This window comes from Prunus avium, chromosome 1 (assembly GCF_965620075.1).
Source record: "Prunus avium chromosome 1, drPruAviu1.hap1.1, whole genome shotgun sequence".
Lineage (NCBI taxonomy): Eukaryota > Viridiplantae > Streptophyta > Magnoliopsida > Rosales > Rosaceae > Prunus > Prunus avium.
In genome coordinates this window covers 46,390,056-46,405,405 of record NC_142284.1, presented here as the reverse complement: position 1 = coordinate 46,405,405, position 15,350 = coordinate 46,390,056, and the positions used below count along the sequence as shown (strand labels likewise).

Sequence of the window (15,350 nt, the reverse complement as noted above, 5' to 3'; positions counted from 1 at the left end):
ATTGAAAGTGTACCTATTCAAGTTTCTTGCCTCTTGACATCAACCAAATAAGACAAATGCAAAGTGAAAAGATATAAATAATTAAATTTCACATATATATTAGTTGTGAACACAAGAATAATATAATTAAGTTACTCTTACGTTTTTGAAAATATCTTCTCACTTGTGAGTTTTAATTACCTATTGTCGTCTGTAGAGGGTTTTTATTTATTTTTATTTTTTTGGTAAAAAGAGGGTTTTTATTGAGTACAATATTAAGAAGCTTTCCCTTTTTTTCGGGGTGAAAAAACGATTATTGACTTTGCCAACAAAAAAAAAGCAAAAGGTTGCATGCTTCGAGGGGAAAAGAACAAAAGCAAGACAGAGCAATTGTATGATCCGGTCAATTTGATTGGAGGATTGGATGAAAGCAAAAGGCAGCAAACTTGGTGGGCCATATAAATATAGGTAATATTTTTTTCTTCAAAGCATTCCTAGGCTATAGCCCACTATGGTCGTGGCTATAGTTCGCCATTGAATCTAGTCTAATGGAAAAATACATTGATTTACAGACGAGTGGTCTTAGATTCGAATACACATATTACATTGGTAGTGTGTGTGAAATTTCCTTCGTTTTGTAGTTTAGACTATCACGGTTCATCTCTAATAATATTATTGTATTATTGTAGTAGTAATGTTCCATCATCAAAAAGCTTGTTTCGGTCACTACTCCTTTAGTTCAGTGCCTATGATTGCGGGCTTCATCCTTCATGGAGGCGCTTCTTTTCTTTTTTTGGGTGTAAATTTTTTCCCTATAAAACTTTCAGGTCTTGTAGAGACTTGCAAACTATAATATAAATTAATTGATTTCATAGACATACTTGGACACAAATGCATCAAGTGATCATCCCACGTAACGTATCCCAAGTTTCTAAAGGTTGCAAGGACAAATAAGGCTCGAATCGAACGGATCATTTTCCCAACGGTCATCATCTTGATATTTTGGTCAAATTGAATATAGTAATAAAAAGCAAAGCGTATTATGACTGTGCAGCCCTACCACAACACCACAAAGCTAAAAGAGTAAATCAATGAATCTTTCCATATTTTGCGGGATCATTCATCTATGCTTTTAAAAGTAAATAAATAAGAAAATAAAATAAAAACAAAAGAGGTTGTCACTCTCTCCGCTGTATACTCTCTACGGTGTTTAATAAAAGCACCACTTCTTGCGGCTCCATGACTCATGTTACTAATACATTATCTTTCTCATTATTAGGAAAATGTTGGTTCAGTGAAGTATGCATCTTCATGAGTTGCATCAATACATATTTCACTCTTAAATCGATCCACATTTGTATTCATTATATATATATATATATATATGAAGAAAATAGGTACAAAGGAAGAAGCAATTATTTATTAATGAACAATGTTTAAATATCACATAGAAATTAAAGAAGCAAATGGAAATGGTAGCTACAGTAGTGTGGACTTGGAAGTCCTAAACAAACATCAAAACAATAAGTAGATATCTCTCAAACTCAAAAGAAGAAAAGCAAATAAACCACTCATCAGAAAAAGCCACACACAATCACATAAACACAGGGTTTGTATAAGTGGTTTTTCTTAATTAATTTAATAGGAAGACGTTTCCTTTTCCTTCTCCTTGTCCTTGATGGCCTCCTTCTCTTCCTCCGTCTTAGGGTGGTAACCAGGAATCTTTTCCTTGATCTTCTCCAAGATACCCTTCTTCTCCTTGGGCTCGCCACCTACTACTGCGGGCTCAGCATGCTGATCATGACTCTGCTGATCATCATACGAAGCTGGAATCTCTTCCGTCTTCTTCTGCTGCCCTGGTAGCTTTTCCTTTATTTTCTCAAGGAAACCCTTCTTCTCTTCCTCTTTCTTTTCTTCATGAGTTGGCTCCTCGTAGATCTTCTCCACTGGGACGGCTGTGTCCTCCACCTTCTGATCATGATGACCAGAGATCTTATCCTTCAGTCCCTTCTTTTCTTTCTTCTTCTTCTTTTTCTCATCTCCTTCACCTCCCTCTTCATCGCTCGACTGCATATTCATTAGATAATATTTCAATCAGTTCAAACAACTTTAATTATATAATTAATTAGGTTACTATCTATCTATCTAGAAAAGGAAAACCTAAAGAACACTTGACAATTAATTAGTCGTTTTGAGATAGACGTTGCGTGGCATATGCAGAAGGAGATCATCTGCCAAATCATGAAATGCCACATGGAATGGAACATCTTGCAAACAAATACACACACATATATAATATTAGTTAATGATCGAGTAAAAAAACTTACAGAGCTAGAGCTGCTGTCGGATCGGTGAAGCTTCTCCAAAAGACTGCCGTGCTTCTTCTCCTTCTCCTCCTCTTGTTCTACTTTGTATGACTCTGGTTCATGATGATGAGGACGAGGTGCCTCGTGATCAGACACTTTGACCTTCTCAAACTCAGTGACGATCACCTCCTCCTGAGGCTTCTCCTCCTCTTTCTTCCCCAGGAAATCAAACAAGCCACGATCCTTGATCTCACCACCTTCAGCTGCGCGCGCGCCTGATCCCTCCTCATAATCACCAGCCTTCCCTTCATACTCACGATCATGGCTTTTGTTGTACTCCTCTGCCATACTTATCTGTATAGTTATGTATATATGTTTCTATTGATGATGATGAAATAAATAAGCAAGCAAGTGAATTATAAATAAGCTTTGATGTTCTTTGCTTATGGAGGAGGGTGTGAGCTTTTATAGTAGCACCCAAGTTCCAACCACGCGAATATGACGCGATTAAGTTAAAATGACTAATTATAATTAGCATTTAGATGAGCTGTTGGCTGTAGCTGCCCAAATCCTAATCCTCTATAACCATTTTTATTTTATTTTGATAAGTTACACCAAATCCTGTACCATTTTCCTTTTTCTTCGTCCAACCGACCGACCTGGTGCATTCAATCATAATCAATCTAAAAGCATTTGTACCCACACAATATTTCCCAATCGCTTTCCACTCGCTGTATCTTTCCGACACGTGTCTCTTCATTACATGTGCCAGTTGCCAGTAGCGAGTTGCGCTTGTTTCGTACGCAAAGCAATAACCTAAAACCAAACAGTCAAAAGGCCAAAGAAGAAAGTAGAAAAGATGCCATGCCAGTAGAGAGAGGACAAAGACACCGTGTACAGTCAGTGTGCTAGTGCTGAGACCATGGACCAATAAATGGCTGCAACGTGTCAGATGAACGTGGGAGGGGTGTAATTGTGGGACCCTCTAATGTCGGCCTTGTTTGGATAAATGTGAGAAGGTCGGTGTGATGAAGTGGCCCACGTGGCAGCCAGTTTACGTTGGAAAGAGGAGAGGGAGGGGGCGGTGTCTTCGAGATTTGCGAGTTGTAGGTAGGTGCACGGTAAGCTTTCATGGTGGGCCATTTTTCATTTTCATCAGTTTCAACTACGATGGATGGATGGTTGTTATGTTGCCAGCAGCACATAGCAAATTAGCAAAGGGCATCGGCATACGTTTAGTTGGGTCCACTTTGGGTGGGGTACAGTATATTTATATTATAGTCTATTGGAAAGGGATGGGCCGGGCTAGGCTGGGAGTGCCTTGGTGTTGCCACTTGCCACAACTCTCGAAAAATCGCACAAGCGCCGTACCGTTTTCGTTTTGGTTTCAGCCCCTAGAATTCAATCAATCACTATATCAAGAAAATAATAATAATCATTAATAATTTTAAGAGTTTTTCTATTTAAATTTCATATTTTTTTTGGGTAATACCACGAGGAGTCCCAATATTCGATGGGTGAGATTAATTTCCGCTCGGGATTAGGCTTGTCTCTAGCCATAAAGCGTTTCTAATGGATTTCGAGCCTTTGCCATTAAGACACTAGGTAGCTTGTCAGCTGAATGTGACAGTTTGCCAACCACACCACACCTTGTGGTTAAACCTCACACTTTTTTATTTACTAGCCTCTTCGCATGCGCTTCCGCGCTTGCGAGAGGCTTTTTTAAAAAAATTAAAATTTATTTTAGAATTAAAAAATATAATGGGTAGTTGTGTTTCATAAAAATAGGCCATTATCTGATTTTTTTTTAATGATTTTTTTAAATATGAAAAAGTGTGAATTTACCATATCATCCTAATTTAATTAATAATTTCAATTTTTAATATTTGCATTAACCAATGGCATTTTCTGGTATTTTGAATGTTTCACCGTTCTCTGCCTTTTGCTTTATATATATAGATTTACCCTAATACTTAAATCATTAAACTTTTAAGTTTTATTATTGTGTAAAAAGACAAAAAAGGTCATCCAACTTAATACTTAATCCTAATACATCTATACACACGTGACATACCCCACACACTCTTCATATTAAATTTTAGAAAAACACAAGCTCCTCTACGCCCTCTTACCAAATTAAAGAAACCTACTATACGCTCATAAAAAAGGATTTGTATATAATTACACTTATATGTTTACGTTCCAAACCAAACCCAACTTAATTACGTTTTAGATAATTTGCTTGCATGTTAAACGTTTTGGAATAGTGAATAAAATGAATAGCATTTGATACTCTTATTCTGAGATGGGATCCGATTTGTTTTCAACTTCATATACCGAGCACCAAACCAATAATAATAATTCAGAACTCAACCATGACAAATTATTTATCATAAAGTAAGAGGTACTGCATAAACTCAATGAAAGGAGTGGAGTTTTCTTAGAAATTGTGAAAATTTGAATTAAAAATTGGGGTGAACTTAAAATATGAGATAAACAAAAAGAAGTGGAAAGTTTTAATAGAAGAACTCTAATTTTAATCAGCTTTTGGACAGGTTGCAACTGACAGGTCATTGTCCTTGCGCACAAATAGTGACTCAGATTTTTAAAATACTGGAATAATAATGGTGTAGCCCAATGGTAATGGCTGGGGATGTTATCAGTCAGAATAATGGTAGCTCAATGTCATTGTCCTTTGATCACAAATAGTGCCTCAGATTTTTAAAATACTGGAACAATAATGGTGCACTATAGCCCAATGGTAATGGCTGGGGATGTTAGTCAGTCAGAATAACGGTAGCTCAATGGCTGAAAAAACAAACTTATATATAACAGGAATAACATTGCTTTGTTATTTTCGGCTAATAACACAATGACATGTGAAAAAGTTATCCTATATATCATTGCGCTATTGACCGGGAATAGAAAAAAATGATATCCCATGAATTTCTCTCCAATGGCTGAGCTGTCATTTTTTCTGCCTGATACTATTAATATTGGTATGGTAAGTTGGTTTTACATGGCCCCATGTCATTGAATCATTCTTGCTCCTCACATAGGCCAACCTTACCAACCGAGGCGTATTCAAAGTTTAATTTCGAATTAGTTGAAAGTAATTACTTAAAAAGGCTATGTGATATGATTGCTCGTAAGAATAAAAAAAAAATCAGGGAAAATATTTTCTGTACTACCACTTGGCGATTATTTTTAAAAGAGAGAATTTGAAAAATAAGTAAATGATGGCAAATATAAGATAAGACGGGAAAAGGCCCGAGAAAAACACTTTGGATTGGGCTTCGGAATTTGGCCTGGCTCAATTACTATTATTATTATTAGGCCAGAAGCTCACATTTTTAGTCAAAACCATAAGGTCTGTCAACTGATCCAATAAGTCCAAGCCTTCCCGCTTCTCGTCTCTCTTGGCCCAAGGTCACAGGGAGGTTAGAATGAGGAGTTATTGTAAAGGATTATAACTTATAATGAAGGGGTCCTTAACGGCCGTTCGATCCAGTGTGTTGGGTTGGTTGGACAAAGTATTTCGCCCAGTTAAGATCCAGCAGGGGATTAGAGAGAGACAAGACAACAGCAGCAATATATACTGCAATGCAAACTAACTATATTGATAAAGAAAAAAAAAATCAAATCATAGTGCAACTAACTAAATTGATGATGAGGGTGTACAACAAAGTCAATGTGGGAGGATGAATATATTTTAAGTTAACTCACAATCAGCTTTGCACTTGCAAGATAAATAGTTAGGCAAGCAAACTCACAAGGCATAAGGCATTGGTTAAGAATGTTGAATTGCTCAAGCATCAACCAGAATCACGCCCTCTTCCTCTTCTTGGCATGAACAATGACTTCTACTAGCAGCTACCAAATCAGTTCACCATGAATTCCATCCAGTTCGTATACCTACTGTACTGCTTTCATACTTGATACCGCTAACAGATGTATCTTCTTTTCAGTGTTCAGGTAAACAAGTATCATCTTTGAATTCCTCCATCTTCTAGGTTGGATTTTGCTGATCTAATGTTGGTGATTAGAGATTCCCCGGCACCACTTAAACCTTTCCTCCCAACCAAACTCACCCCAAATTCCTGATTTAACATTCTCATCCTGTTCTCTTCACCTTCTTCCTCACTCAGCTTAATGGCTTGATTCCTTGAAATTAAGCCATACAGACAGAGACTGAGACATCCCACGTCCAAATATTTCCCTCCAAATTTCACCTGCAACAGTGAGTTACTAGAATCAACCTCATTTGACCTGGGATCAAACAAAACAGAGAAGCTCCCAAACGTTAGGTCGGGGGTGTCAAATAATTTATTCAAATCGTCGCTTTCCCCCCCATAAACATTGTTTAATTTTTCTGATGGGATAATTGACCTCCTTTTCGCCTCTCTCAGTATATTAGCAGCCTCTCTCATTCCACTGAGTAATGCTCCATGCATTGTTGCTGGATACTGCTTGTTAGTGGCCTCTCCAGCAAAGAACACTCTCCCATCCCCAATGCTCTCTGCAAGAATATCATAATCATCTCCTGAAGACCCAACCGCAACATACGAATAAGAACCATATGCAAAGGCATCCTTCCCCCACCTAGTGCACACTGCCTGAATAGGATCTGGAACAGCAATCCCTTTCGGGTTGAAAATACCCCTTAATATCTCCAACACCCTATTCACAGACTCCACAGGAGACATCAACTCAAACTTAATGGCAGCATCTCCAGCAACAAGAGCAACCAGAAGAGGCCCTCCTGATACAGAAGAGTAGCTATAAAACAGAAAGAACTCACCTCTCATGCTCGGATCCTCAGTCAAATGCCCAAAAGTATCAATATCTCCACCCCAAAAATTATAAGGGAATAGTATGGCAACCTTATTCAATAATCCAAATCCTAAACTCTGAATTGCATCTTTCTTCCTTTGTGGAAGCTCTGGGACAAATTCAATGGAACCCTTCTTAAGCACACCTAATGGGACCGTGCAAAGAACCATGTCCCCGCGAAACTCCTGACCATTTGCGTAAACCAAAATCCCATCAGAGCCGTACCTAATACTTTGCACAGTCCTTTCATAGAAGATTGGAAGGCCCTCTGAAAGGGATCGCACAAAGGTCTCATTGCCTCCCGGAATAAAACAATGGTCACCACCCATCTCATAGGGATCATCCTGATCCCAATAGGCCATGGACAAATTGGACATTAAGGAAGCATTTGCGTATTCCAAGTTAGCCAGATGCCAATCCAAGAGCATACGCTCCTGCGGGTCTTGGGCAACACTATAAGCACGTCGAAAAGCTTCAAGTGCAGTCCCTAAGGAAACATCTACGGACTTAACTTCCTCGATCATTGCGTGCCTTAGCTTACACACCCTATCTAACAACTTATTAAAAGAAGCTTCTATCCTAGAATCAATTTCAGAATTCACTGCTTTCCCATCTGGTAAATAGAGCGGGCAAATGTCCCTCACCTTATGAAGAGGCAAACCCAGTTGCCTAGCTAAAACCCCTAACGGGTTTCCATTGATTCCGGTGAGGACACTCCCACCGAGATCTGCTGCAGCCTCCACGCCCTCGCCTTTCATTTTCCTTGTCTTCACGCGCCCACCAGGCCTGTTCCTACCTTCCAAGACCACAACTTTGAAGCCCAAGAACACCAGTTGCCTCGCCGCTACCAAACCGGCCAAACCAGCCCCCACAATGACCACATTGCCCCTCTCGACCCCATCAAAGGACTTCAATTTGGCTTCTTTAACCGCCGGTGCAAGCCCAAAGTTGATGTAGCCATGCTCCACCAGAAAGTCGTAAGCTGAGTCGACCAGGCCTTTGTGCTCCAAGCGAATTGACTCCAGCGCCAGCTCACGGGTCAACCAGAAAGAGACATTGGACCTCCACCGAGCCAAAATGTGGTTCCGCACGACGATATAGTTGGCTTGCTCAACGCCGCCAATGGTGGGGACCACGTTTGCCTCGATCTCCTCCTCCGTGAGCGAGTCGACCGGAAATCCCACTGAGATTGCGATTAGGGCTTCTACGTCAACGTCTTTGTTGAGGTCGGTCCGGCGGTTCTTGGCCAACGACGGAGTGCTGTTGAGCTCCGTAAAGAACTTCTTCCTGCGACGACGTCTCTTGGCCGGCGGACCGGGCTCGGCTGGACCAGGTTCGGCTGGGTTTGGAAGGCCTTGTTGATCAAGAAGGGAGTCTTCGCCTTCGGGGATGGGCTCGGACGAGTCATCTTGAGAGTCCGATACCGGAGCGTCAAGAGTCGTTTGGGGAGGTGCGGACGGGTTTTCCGACGAGTGGTTTTGGGAATGGTGATTGTCGTGAGGGGTTGAGCCTGAGAGTGTTAGGTCGGTTTCCGGCGATGACTCGTCGAAGACGACGTCGTTAGGAGGATTATCGGAAGGGTCCGTTGTTTCCATGTGGGTATGTCTTTCATTCGGCTCCACTCCGATATGGACTGTCCTACTTAAGCCAATTCTAATTTCTATGTCTAGGGCTTTTCGAATTTCAAAGTAAGTTAGAAAGGCCCATCTCTAACCAAACGCAATAAAGTTGGGCCGGATGAAGAGCCAGCCCAGCCACCCAAGCCGTCCTAAATTTAATTTAAAAATATTTAAATTAATTGAGAATTTAAAAAGGGAACAAAAACGAAAGGAAAAGGAAAGTTATAGTGAGAGGGGAGGTCCACGGGACGGGGGAGACGCAACGAAGCCCAGCGAATACTCGTTGTTCGTCGTTGAAATCCATTGTTGAAGAGGAGGGACCTGGGAGCTGCTGTAGAGATAAAAATAAATAGATAGAAGGAAAGCGAAGGGGCTGCAGGCTTGACCTTGAGTTGAGAGAGATGATAACGCGATCGAATCTGGCAGAGCAGTTGAGAGAGTATCAGATTCGATCGAAGCATGACTGGGCCTCCGTCTCCTTCTTCTCCTCTACCTCTAATCATACTTTATCAAGGTTTGCCCACCCCTTCCGTTTCTCCTTTAACCTTTGATTTTTTATTTTCTTTGCTGTCTGATTGTGGGATCTATATTCTTAACAATTTGATTCGAAACCTATCGTTCCATTAAATTTTTTTATCCAATTTGAGCTAGATCAGATTTTGATCTATTTTGGCTTTGATTATTGCTAAGCTTTTATAGGCGAAACTTTAGCTTCGATACCTAAATCCCTGTCGTTGAAGCTCGGATAATTTGATAGCTCTAGGTCTATAATTTTTTCATTTCTTTCCTTTTTCTTAAGAAAAAAAACAAATCACCTGGGAATTATGTGAAATTTTGCTTTGTGGTAAATAATTATTGTCTGGAAGAAGCTATGTTATCTATTTTCCTAATATGCTAATGGTAGAAAATAAGTGATAGAATCACGGTAGTTGAAATAGAAGTGGAAAACATAATGAGGATCAAAAGTTTCTGTTGGTATAGTGCCTGCCTGTTTTTCAAACTTGGGAGTGGCTGTCTGCCATCAGGATTCAGGAGCCTCTTTAGATGCACATAAATCCAGATGATTGGTTCATTTTAGGGAGGAAAGTTTCCCAAATTGTTGTCTGCATTCCCTAAACGAAGTTCCAACAAATAGGAAAAGGGTTATCTTGGATAGTGATTGCATTTGAGCACAAATGTTGTCTTTGATCATACTCTTGCCTTTTGTACTTAATGAGCTTGGTTTGAACTGGGGTTGAGGTATCTTTTTTATCCACGTATACCATTGCTAACCATGTGGAAGTTTTGTGGTTGAGTTATCTCATTTGTGCTTGTTTTTGATCCTTTTGGTATACTATTGTTGATGATAATATTCCATTTTCTCCCCAACTTGTGGATGCAGGGTGGATGTTGTGCTCTTTGTAATATGGGAACTGGTAATCCTAGCTTTCTTGGTTTTTTCAGCTGTTTCTTTATATTTTAGGCATGTGCGACTTGCTTTTATCTTACTATGCATAGCAATGCTATTGCTTTTGTGCATAAAAATTACCAAGCAAGTGAGACTGGCGAGGAAAAAGAAACGAAGGATGCTTCTTCCCTTATCTATGTAATACTAGACGAAGGTCACATACTACCCAACCTTATGGTGTAAATCTTGAAAATTATTGGCCAATTGCATTTGGTCTTTATCCTCTTTTTTGTTATTGGAATGTGTAATCACACCTTCGAAATATTAGTAAAAAGCGGATGTGATTACTCTGTAAGATGCTGATCCGAGTGGCAGCAAGTTCATTGATCGAGATAGGAAGATTTAGTGAGTGGGGGGCTAGTACTACTGAGGCATTGATGATTGATGATGTTTGTTTTACTTATAAACAATACAATGACTTGAGAAACAAAGTGTTGCGGCATTCAGATGCATGCTTAAAGTGTTTTTATTGCTGCGTGGATATGCAGCATGAAGTACAATTATTTTAGATATCCAAACAGTTGTTGAAGTTGTTGCTTTCCTTCTCTAAATTCAGCGTTGGGTCTGTTTCTTTACAAGGTAATGGTAATATCACCAGGACCAAGTGAAGGAGGTCCGATTGATAGAATTTGGTTGATAAGCATATCATTTCTAGACTTTGTGGTGCCCTTGTTGCTGCAGTTGCTTATTCAGGCTTGAAGAAGTGGACTTGTATTCCTATGGTCACTATATTCCAAATTGCTCCAGTGACAATTGAAATGCTAAGGACAATCCCCAAGGATCCGAGTAGCCAGTGAAAGATTGCGCTGTATTTACAAGGTTTCTTGATCAATATCCACATGAAGCATGGATATACCAAGGTGATTGGTACGGCAATTCCTCCAAGCAATCCTGCCAAGCTGGGCAAGAATGGTAGTGCGACCGCTATAAAAAAGGCAAAGCAGCCGAAAAAGATCCTAAAGCCAGAGCGGAGCCACCATGGACAAGGTTTGTTCATGCAGCTAGTAAATCTGAGTTCCAGATTGTCAAAGACTGGCATTGCATATATTTGAAACGAGCTTAGGCTGTTCACCACAACGAGCATGCTTGTCAATCCCAGGACAAACCTTGATGTGTCCTGACTGTGGAATTTGTACAAAGCATTTAGCATCCCTCCATTTGAAGGTATCTGCCATACAGTTACGATACGTTAGTTAGTTGGGGAAGCAGGATTTATAAATCGCATTTATATTTATGTTTTTAATTTTGCAAAAAAAAAAGAACCCGACTGTTACATCTATAAAATTAATCGTTATTAATTTGTCCTAGTGACCTCGATTTATCCAAATAATCAATCCGGGTCAAGAAAAGATTATGTTGGACCGAGAAACCAAAAGGGTTTGTGTTGTTTCTTACCGAATTTCCATAAGCCCAGTAGCCGGCAATTGCTAGGGGAAACAAACACAGTGCGATGATGAGATATGCGAACTTCACCCCATTCCACATTGGCAAACGCGAGGGGCTCTTGGTGCTCGAAGGCATGGTTCCCTGCATGCATGTCAACGAACGATAATAATAAATATAGATATAAGTACTTCTATTGTTTGTATCTTAAATTCAATGATACCTGTATTTCGAGCACAAGATTGTGGCCTCTGAAAGCGAAGGTAATTATCCCAAGCGCATTTAGAACATTGAAAACGGTGGCTGCTGCTGCAGCATCAGGTTTTGGTTCCGGCGGCTGATAGGAAACAGCAGGCAGTGGCCTATGTTTGGTTATGGAAACCACCCAGATGAGCGTGCAGTAGCTCACGGCGGTGAGAGCCCCAATGAGGGAAATTCCAGCGATGGAGTTGAGGTTAGGAAGCTGAGCAACAAGGATGGCTGAGCCGGTGAACACCAAGTACCACTCTGTCGTCGACAGTGGATTCACAACGCCGATATCACCGCACACGATTTCATAAAATATTTTCATGGTCCCACCGCCGATCATGATCAGGGTTACGCACGTGCCGCCTGAGAGGTACATGATTGGAAACAGCGCAAGAAATTTCCCCAGTTTCTCACCTGTAATGTACACATATATACACACACATGCATGCACTTGATTAGTTTTCAAAATTAAATAGGCTAGCTGTATGTTGCTAAAAGGAAAAAAAAATTTGAATACTTTTTATTTTCCTTGTTTTTTTAGTCTAAAAACGCCAACCTACTTTCTCACTAACCAAGATTATTTAGGGCCCGTCTGGTAACGTTTTCGGAGAGTATTTTCTGAGAATATTTTCAGAGAATGAAAACTAGAAAACGAATTTGTATTTTCAGGAAATGAAAATGTGTCTGGTAGATTAATTAGAAAACATCTTCAAAAAATAAAAATAATGAAAACGTGTCTGGTAGTACAATTTGAAATAATAATATGTGAGTTATTTTTATGAAAACGTTTTCCACGAGAATGAAAACAACTTTTTTCTGTTTTCTGCAAGTACACATGAACTTGTTTTCATTTTATGAAAACATTCTCAGTGTTTTTTGTTTTTGGGCCACCGAACGTGTTTTTGCCTCATTTTTGTTCTCTGAAAATGAAAACAACCTCTTAAAACGTTACTGAACGGGCCCATAATATCATAGATTCAAAAGAGGGTCCACAGCCGGTCAATATTACACAGACTTAATTTTGATTACCATATGCAATTCAATTCATGCAAGTGTTACGTCATATATATTATAGAGTTTCCGTTGAAGCATTTATCAAATAAGCTTTATTTGAGATATTTTTTTGTAGAGTCCATTCCGAATTGTATTTAATTCAAATATAAACTCTATAAAAAATCACTTAAAGCCGATATTATTTTACAGTTCAATTAAATTATTGAAATTTAAGTACTTAAAGCAACGTATTCATTAATTTTGTAGGTCTCAATTAGATGCCTTAATGATTTTCAATTTGTTTGATTTTTTGAATGATTGAGATTTCTTGCCTCATATCCATCTGGGCTAGTAGCATGCATCATCGGTCACTTGCTTAATCATTATCTAGCGATTAGGGAACTAATAATAAAGTTAAAAGTGATGGATAATTAACCAAAGATTGTATATAGTTATAATTCTTCAAAGCCAATAATATCATTCTAATTATCACGAAACCGTATACATTTTATATTGTTACTTGTTGAGGTGGCGACTCAGGCGAACCCTAAAAACCGCATATTGATTTTTCCTTAGTATTAATAATCTTCACTATTGTTTAATTATTATTAATTTGGAAAGTGGGGACTCTGTGAAGACGTTGCAAAGTTTAATAATAATTGGTCGTAGATTAGCAGTGAGTGAGTGAATGACCGCATAGAATTACCAAAAGCAGCCATGGAAAGGCGAAGGTATCTGCTGTGTCGCGTTCCAGACTCAGATTCATGCAGCTGTATGAGTAACCACAGAGTATAGAGCTGCCACATGAAAGCCAGTGAGAGACATATAATTCCCCATGCCCTGCATTAGATATATCATCATCAGAAAAAAAGATGTAGTTTTCACGTCAGTGAAGTTGCCATATCGAGGTACCCTAATATATGTAAGTAACGTAAAGGAGGAATTAAGAAAGTACTTACCAACCAAGACCGGTGAAAGAGAGGGGAAGAAGGAGGGATGGAATTCCGATGCCCGAACTGAGCGTGTGAAAAGCGGAGTAAAAGGCATTACCATTTCTGGACTCGGTGATGGGAAGCCAGGCGTCCTGAGGATCAAGTTTTGTCAAGTGACCAACTTCTTCTAAGTAGCCTCTCATGCTTGCAATGGCCTTCTTCATCCTGGGGCTGGCTAGAGGAGTCGCCATAAAACGAGAACCGAGTGGGCTCTTTGCAGGGGTTTTTGGGCTCACCGTTACTTCCTCCACCTCTCCCATCGCATCGCCCAAATCAATCCCTCTCTCTCTCTCTCTCTCTCTCTCTCTCTCTCTCTCTCTCTCAAACTGATGAATTTGTTGAGAGTTGAGGAGGGTTTCTGAAGAAGACCAAAATTTTTGTTGAATATGTAGAGAGAAGTGATAAAGCGACAAAATTAAGTTAGATGGCTTTGAAATGTGGGGGTTTTTGCTTTTTCTTCTTGTTTGGTTTTTAGCTATCTTTTTAGGAGGGTTGGTCGAGGAAAGGGATCCTGGCCTGGCTGCTTGGAAAAAAAACTTATATGTAATAGGAATAACACTATAACACAGTGATATGTGAAAAAATTATCCTGCATTTTATTGTGTTATTGGCCTAAAATAACACTATAACCCTATCCATGAGAGGCGAACAATGATTCATATGGATTGATCGATGTATGGCTGGATGGTGGTGAGTAGGTGAATTAATAATTTAATGATTCGTCCAAAAATAATAATAATAATAATTTAATGGAGTTGAATGTGGGAGGAAGCTTGTGAATGTGATCAGCCCTTAGCTAATCGTATTGAAAGTAGAAAGCTGCTTTTGACTGAGCCACGTTTGGCTGCTCCTGCTGTACGTGTTATGCATTTATTTTCTATAAAGATGATGAGATGTCACTGCCCATTACCAGTCGTCTAAGTGTTATTGGGCACTTTTTCTTTTTCGGGCTTGTCCGTTTGGGATTGGGAGGAGGGACTTTCAACCACATTTTATTCAACTAATAATTAAGGCCATTGCATTTGCCACCCTGCCTGCCTGGTCCATGCCATTGCCATGGAAAGCTCAGTCTCATCACTAATTGCATGTTTATTAATATATAATTAAATTAGAGGAATTGAATTGAGGATGAATTAAATTGAGGAGGAGTTAGATTCCGGATTTCTATTGAAGTTGTTTACTAAATCATATGGAATTTGAGTATGAGTGGTACTAATTACTAAAATGTTCTCATTATTAGGTTAAAGTAAATGATAAATTTGAAAATTTAAAAATTGTGTGAGGATATAATGAGTAAAAAAAATGAATTCCTAATGAGTTAGTTATCCATAAATTAGAATACCACCTCCCACCCGAGAATTGAAATTCCTTTAAAATCAGGAATTCAATTCCTAATTTTGTGTTGGCCCCACATACTTTTCAATTCCTTGATGTGAAGTAAACCCATGAATCCTCCATAGGTGAAATTCAATTCATGATTAATAAATACATCATAAATTAACTTAATAACTTAAACTTACTTGTATATTAATTGATCAGTTCTAATATA

At 39.2% G+C, this 15,350-nt stretch overlaps 4 protein-coding genes across 4 annotated transcripts; 1 reads left to right on the top strand and 3 right to left on the bottom strand.

The window, feature by feature from the left end:
* Positions 1 to 1,377: 1,377 nt before the first annotated feature.
* Positions 1,378 to 2,734, bottom strand: LOC110753598 (dehydrin COR47). The gene is made up of 2 exons (XM_021954531.2): positions 2,307 to 2,734; positions 1,378 to 2,046 (listed from the first exon to the last, which is right to left on the bottom strand). Exons 1-2 carry the CDS (start codon positions 2,631 to 2,633, stop codon positions 1,618 to 1,620), a joined length of 756 nt encoding a protein of 251 aa, XP_021810223.1. The 5' UTR covers positions 2,634 to 2,734; the 3' UTR covers positions 1,378 to 1,617.
* A 3,145-nt stretch (positions 2,735 to 5,879) lies between these two features.
* Positions 5,880 to 8,745, bottom strand: LDL1 (LSD1-like 1). The gene has a single exon (XM_021954524.2). It carries the CDS (start codon positions 8,711 to 8,713, stop codon positions 6,272 to 6,274), a length of 2,442 nt encoding a protein of 813 aa, XP_021810216.1. The 5' UTR covers positions 8,714 to 8,745; the 3' UTR covers positions 5,880 to 6,271.
* Positions 8,746 to 8,932: 187 nt separating this feature from the next.
* On the top strand, positions 8,933 to 10,636 carry LOC110753592 (uncharacterized). Its single transcript, XM_021954525.2, has 2 exons — positions 8,933 to 9,251; positions 10,119 to 10,636. The coding sequence occupies exons 1-2, from the start codon at positions 9,139 to 9,141 to the stop codon at positions 10,324 to 10,326; spliced, it is 321 nt and encodes a 106-aa protein (XP_021810217.1). The 5' UTR covers positions 8,933 to 9,138; the 3' UTR covers positions 10,327 to 10,636.
* Positions 10,633 to 14,195, bottom strand: LOC110753593 (lysine histidine transporter-like 8). The gene is made up of 5 exons (XM_021954527.2): positions 13,769 to 14,195; positions 13,516 to 13,649; positions 11,791 to 12,230; positions 11,580 to 11,711; positions 10,633 to 11,352 (listed from the first exon to the last, which is right to left on the bottom strand). The coding sequence occupies exons 1-5, from the start codon at positions 14,059 to 14,061 to the stop codon at positions 10,870 to 10,872; spliced, it is 1,482 nt and encodes a 493-aa protein (XP_021810219.2). The 5' UTR covers positions 14,062 to 14,195; the 3' UTR covers positions 10,633 to 10,869.
* Between the last annotated feature and the right edge of the window lie 1,155 nt (positions 14,196 to 15,350).

Excerpts from the sequence above, each read along its gene's own strand:
- LOC110753598 (XM_021954531.2), bottom strand. The coding sequence starts at position 2,633 with ATGGCAGAGGAGTACAACAAAAGCCATGATCGTGAGTATGAAGGGAAG. Across the intron at positions 2,047-2,306 it reads CCGACAGCAGCTCTAGCTCT|TCGAGCGATGAAGAGGGAGG; the intron begins GTAAGTTTTTTT and ends ATGAATATGCAG.
- LDL1 (XM_021954524.2), bottom strand. The coding sequence starts at position 8,713 with ATGGAAACAACGGACCCTTCCGATAATCCTCCTAACGACGTCGTCTTC.
- LOC110753592 (XM_021954525.2), top strand. The coding sequence starts at position 9,139 with ATGATAACGCGATCGAATCTGGCAGAGCAGTTGAGAGAGTATCAGATT. Across the intron at positions 9,252-10,118 it reads TCTAATCATACTTTATCAAG|GGTGGATGTTGTGCTCTTTG; the intron begins GTTTGCCCACCC and ends TTGTGGATGCAG.
- LOC110753593 (XM_021954527.2), bottom strand. The coding sequence starts at position 14,061 with ATGGGAGAGGTGGAGGAAGTAACGGTGAGCCCAAAAACCCCTGCAAAG. Across the intron at positions 11,712-11,790 it reads ATCTTGTGCTCGAAATACAG|GGAACCATGCCTTCGAGCAC; the intron begins GTATCATTGAAT and ends ACATGCATGCAG. Across the intron at positions 11,353-11,579 it reads ACTGGGCTTATGGAAATTCG|ATACCTTCAAATGGAGGGAT; the intron begins GTAAGAAACAAC and ends ACTGTATGGCAG.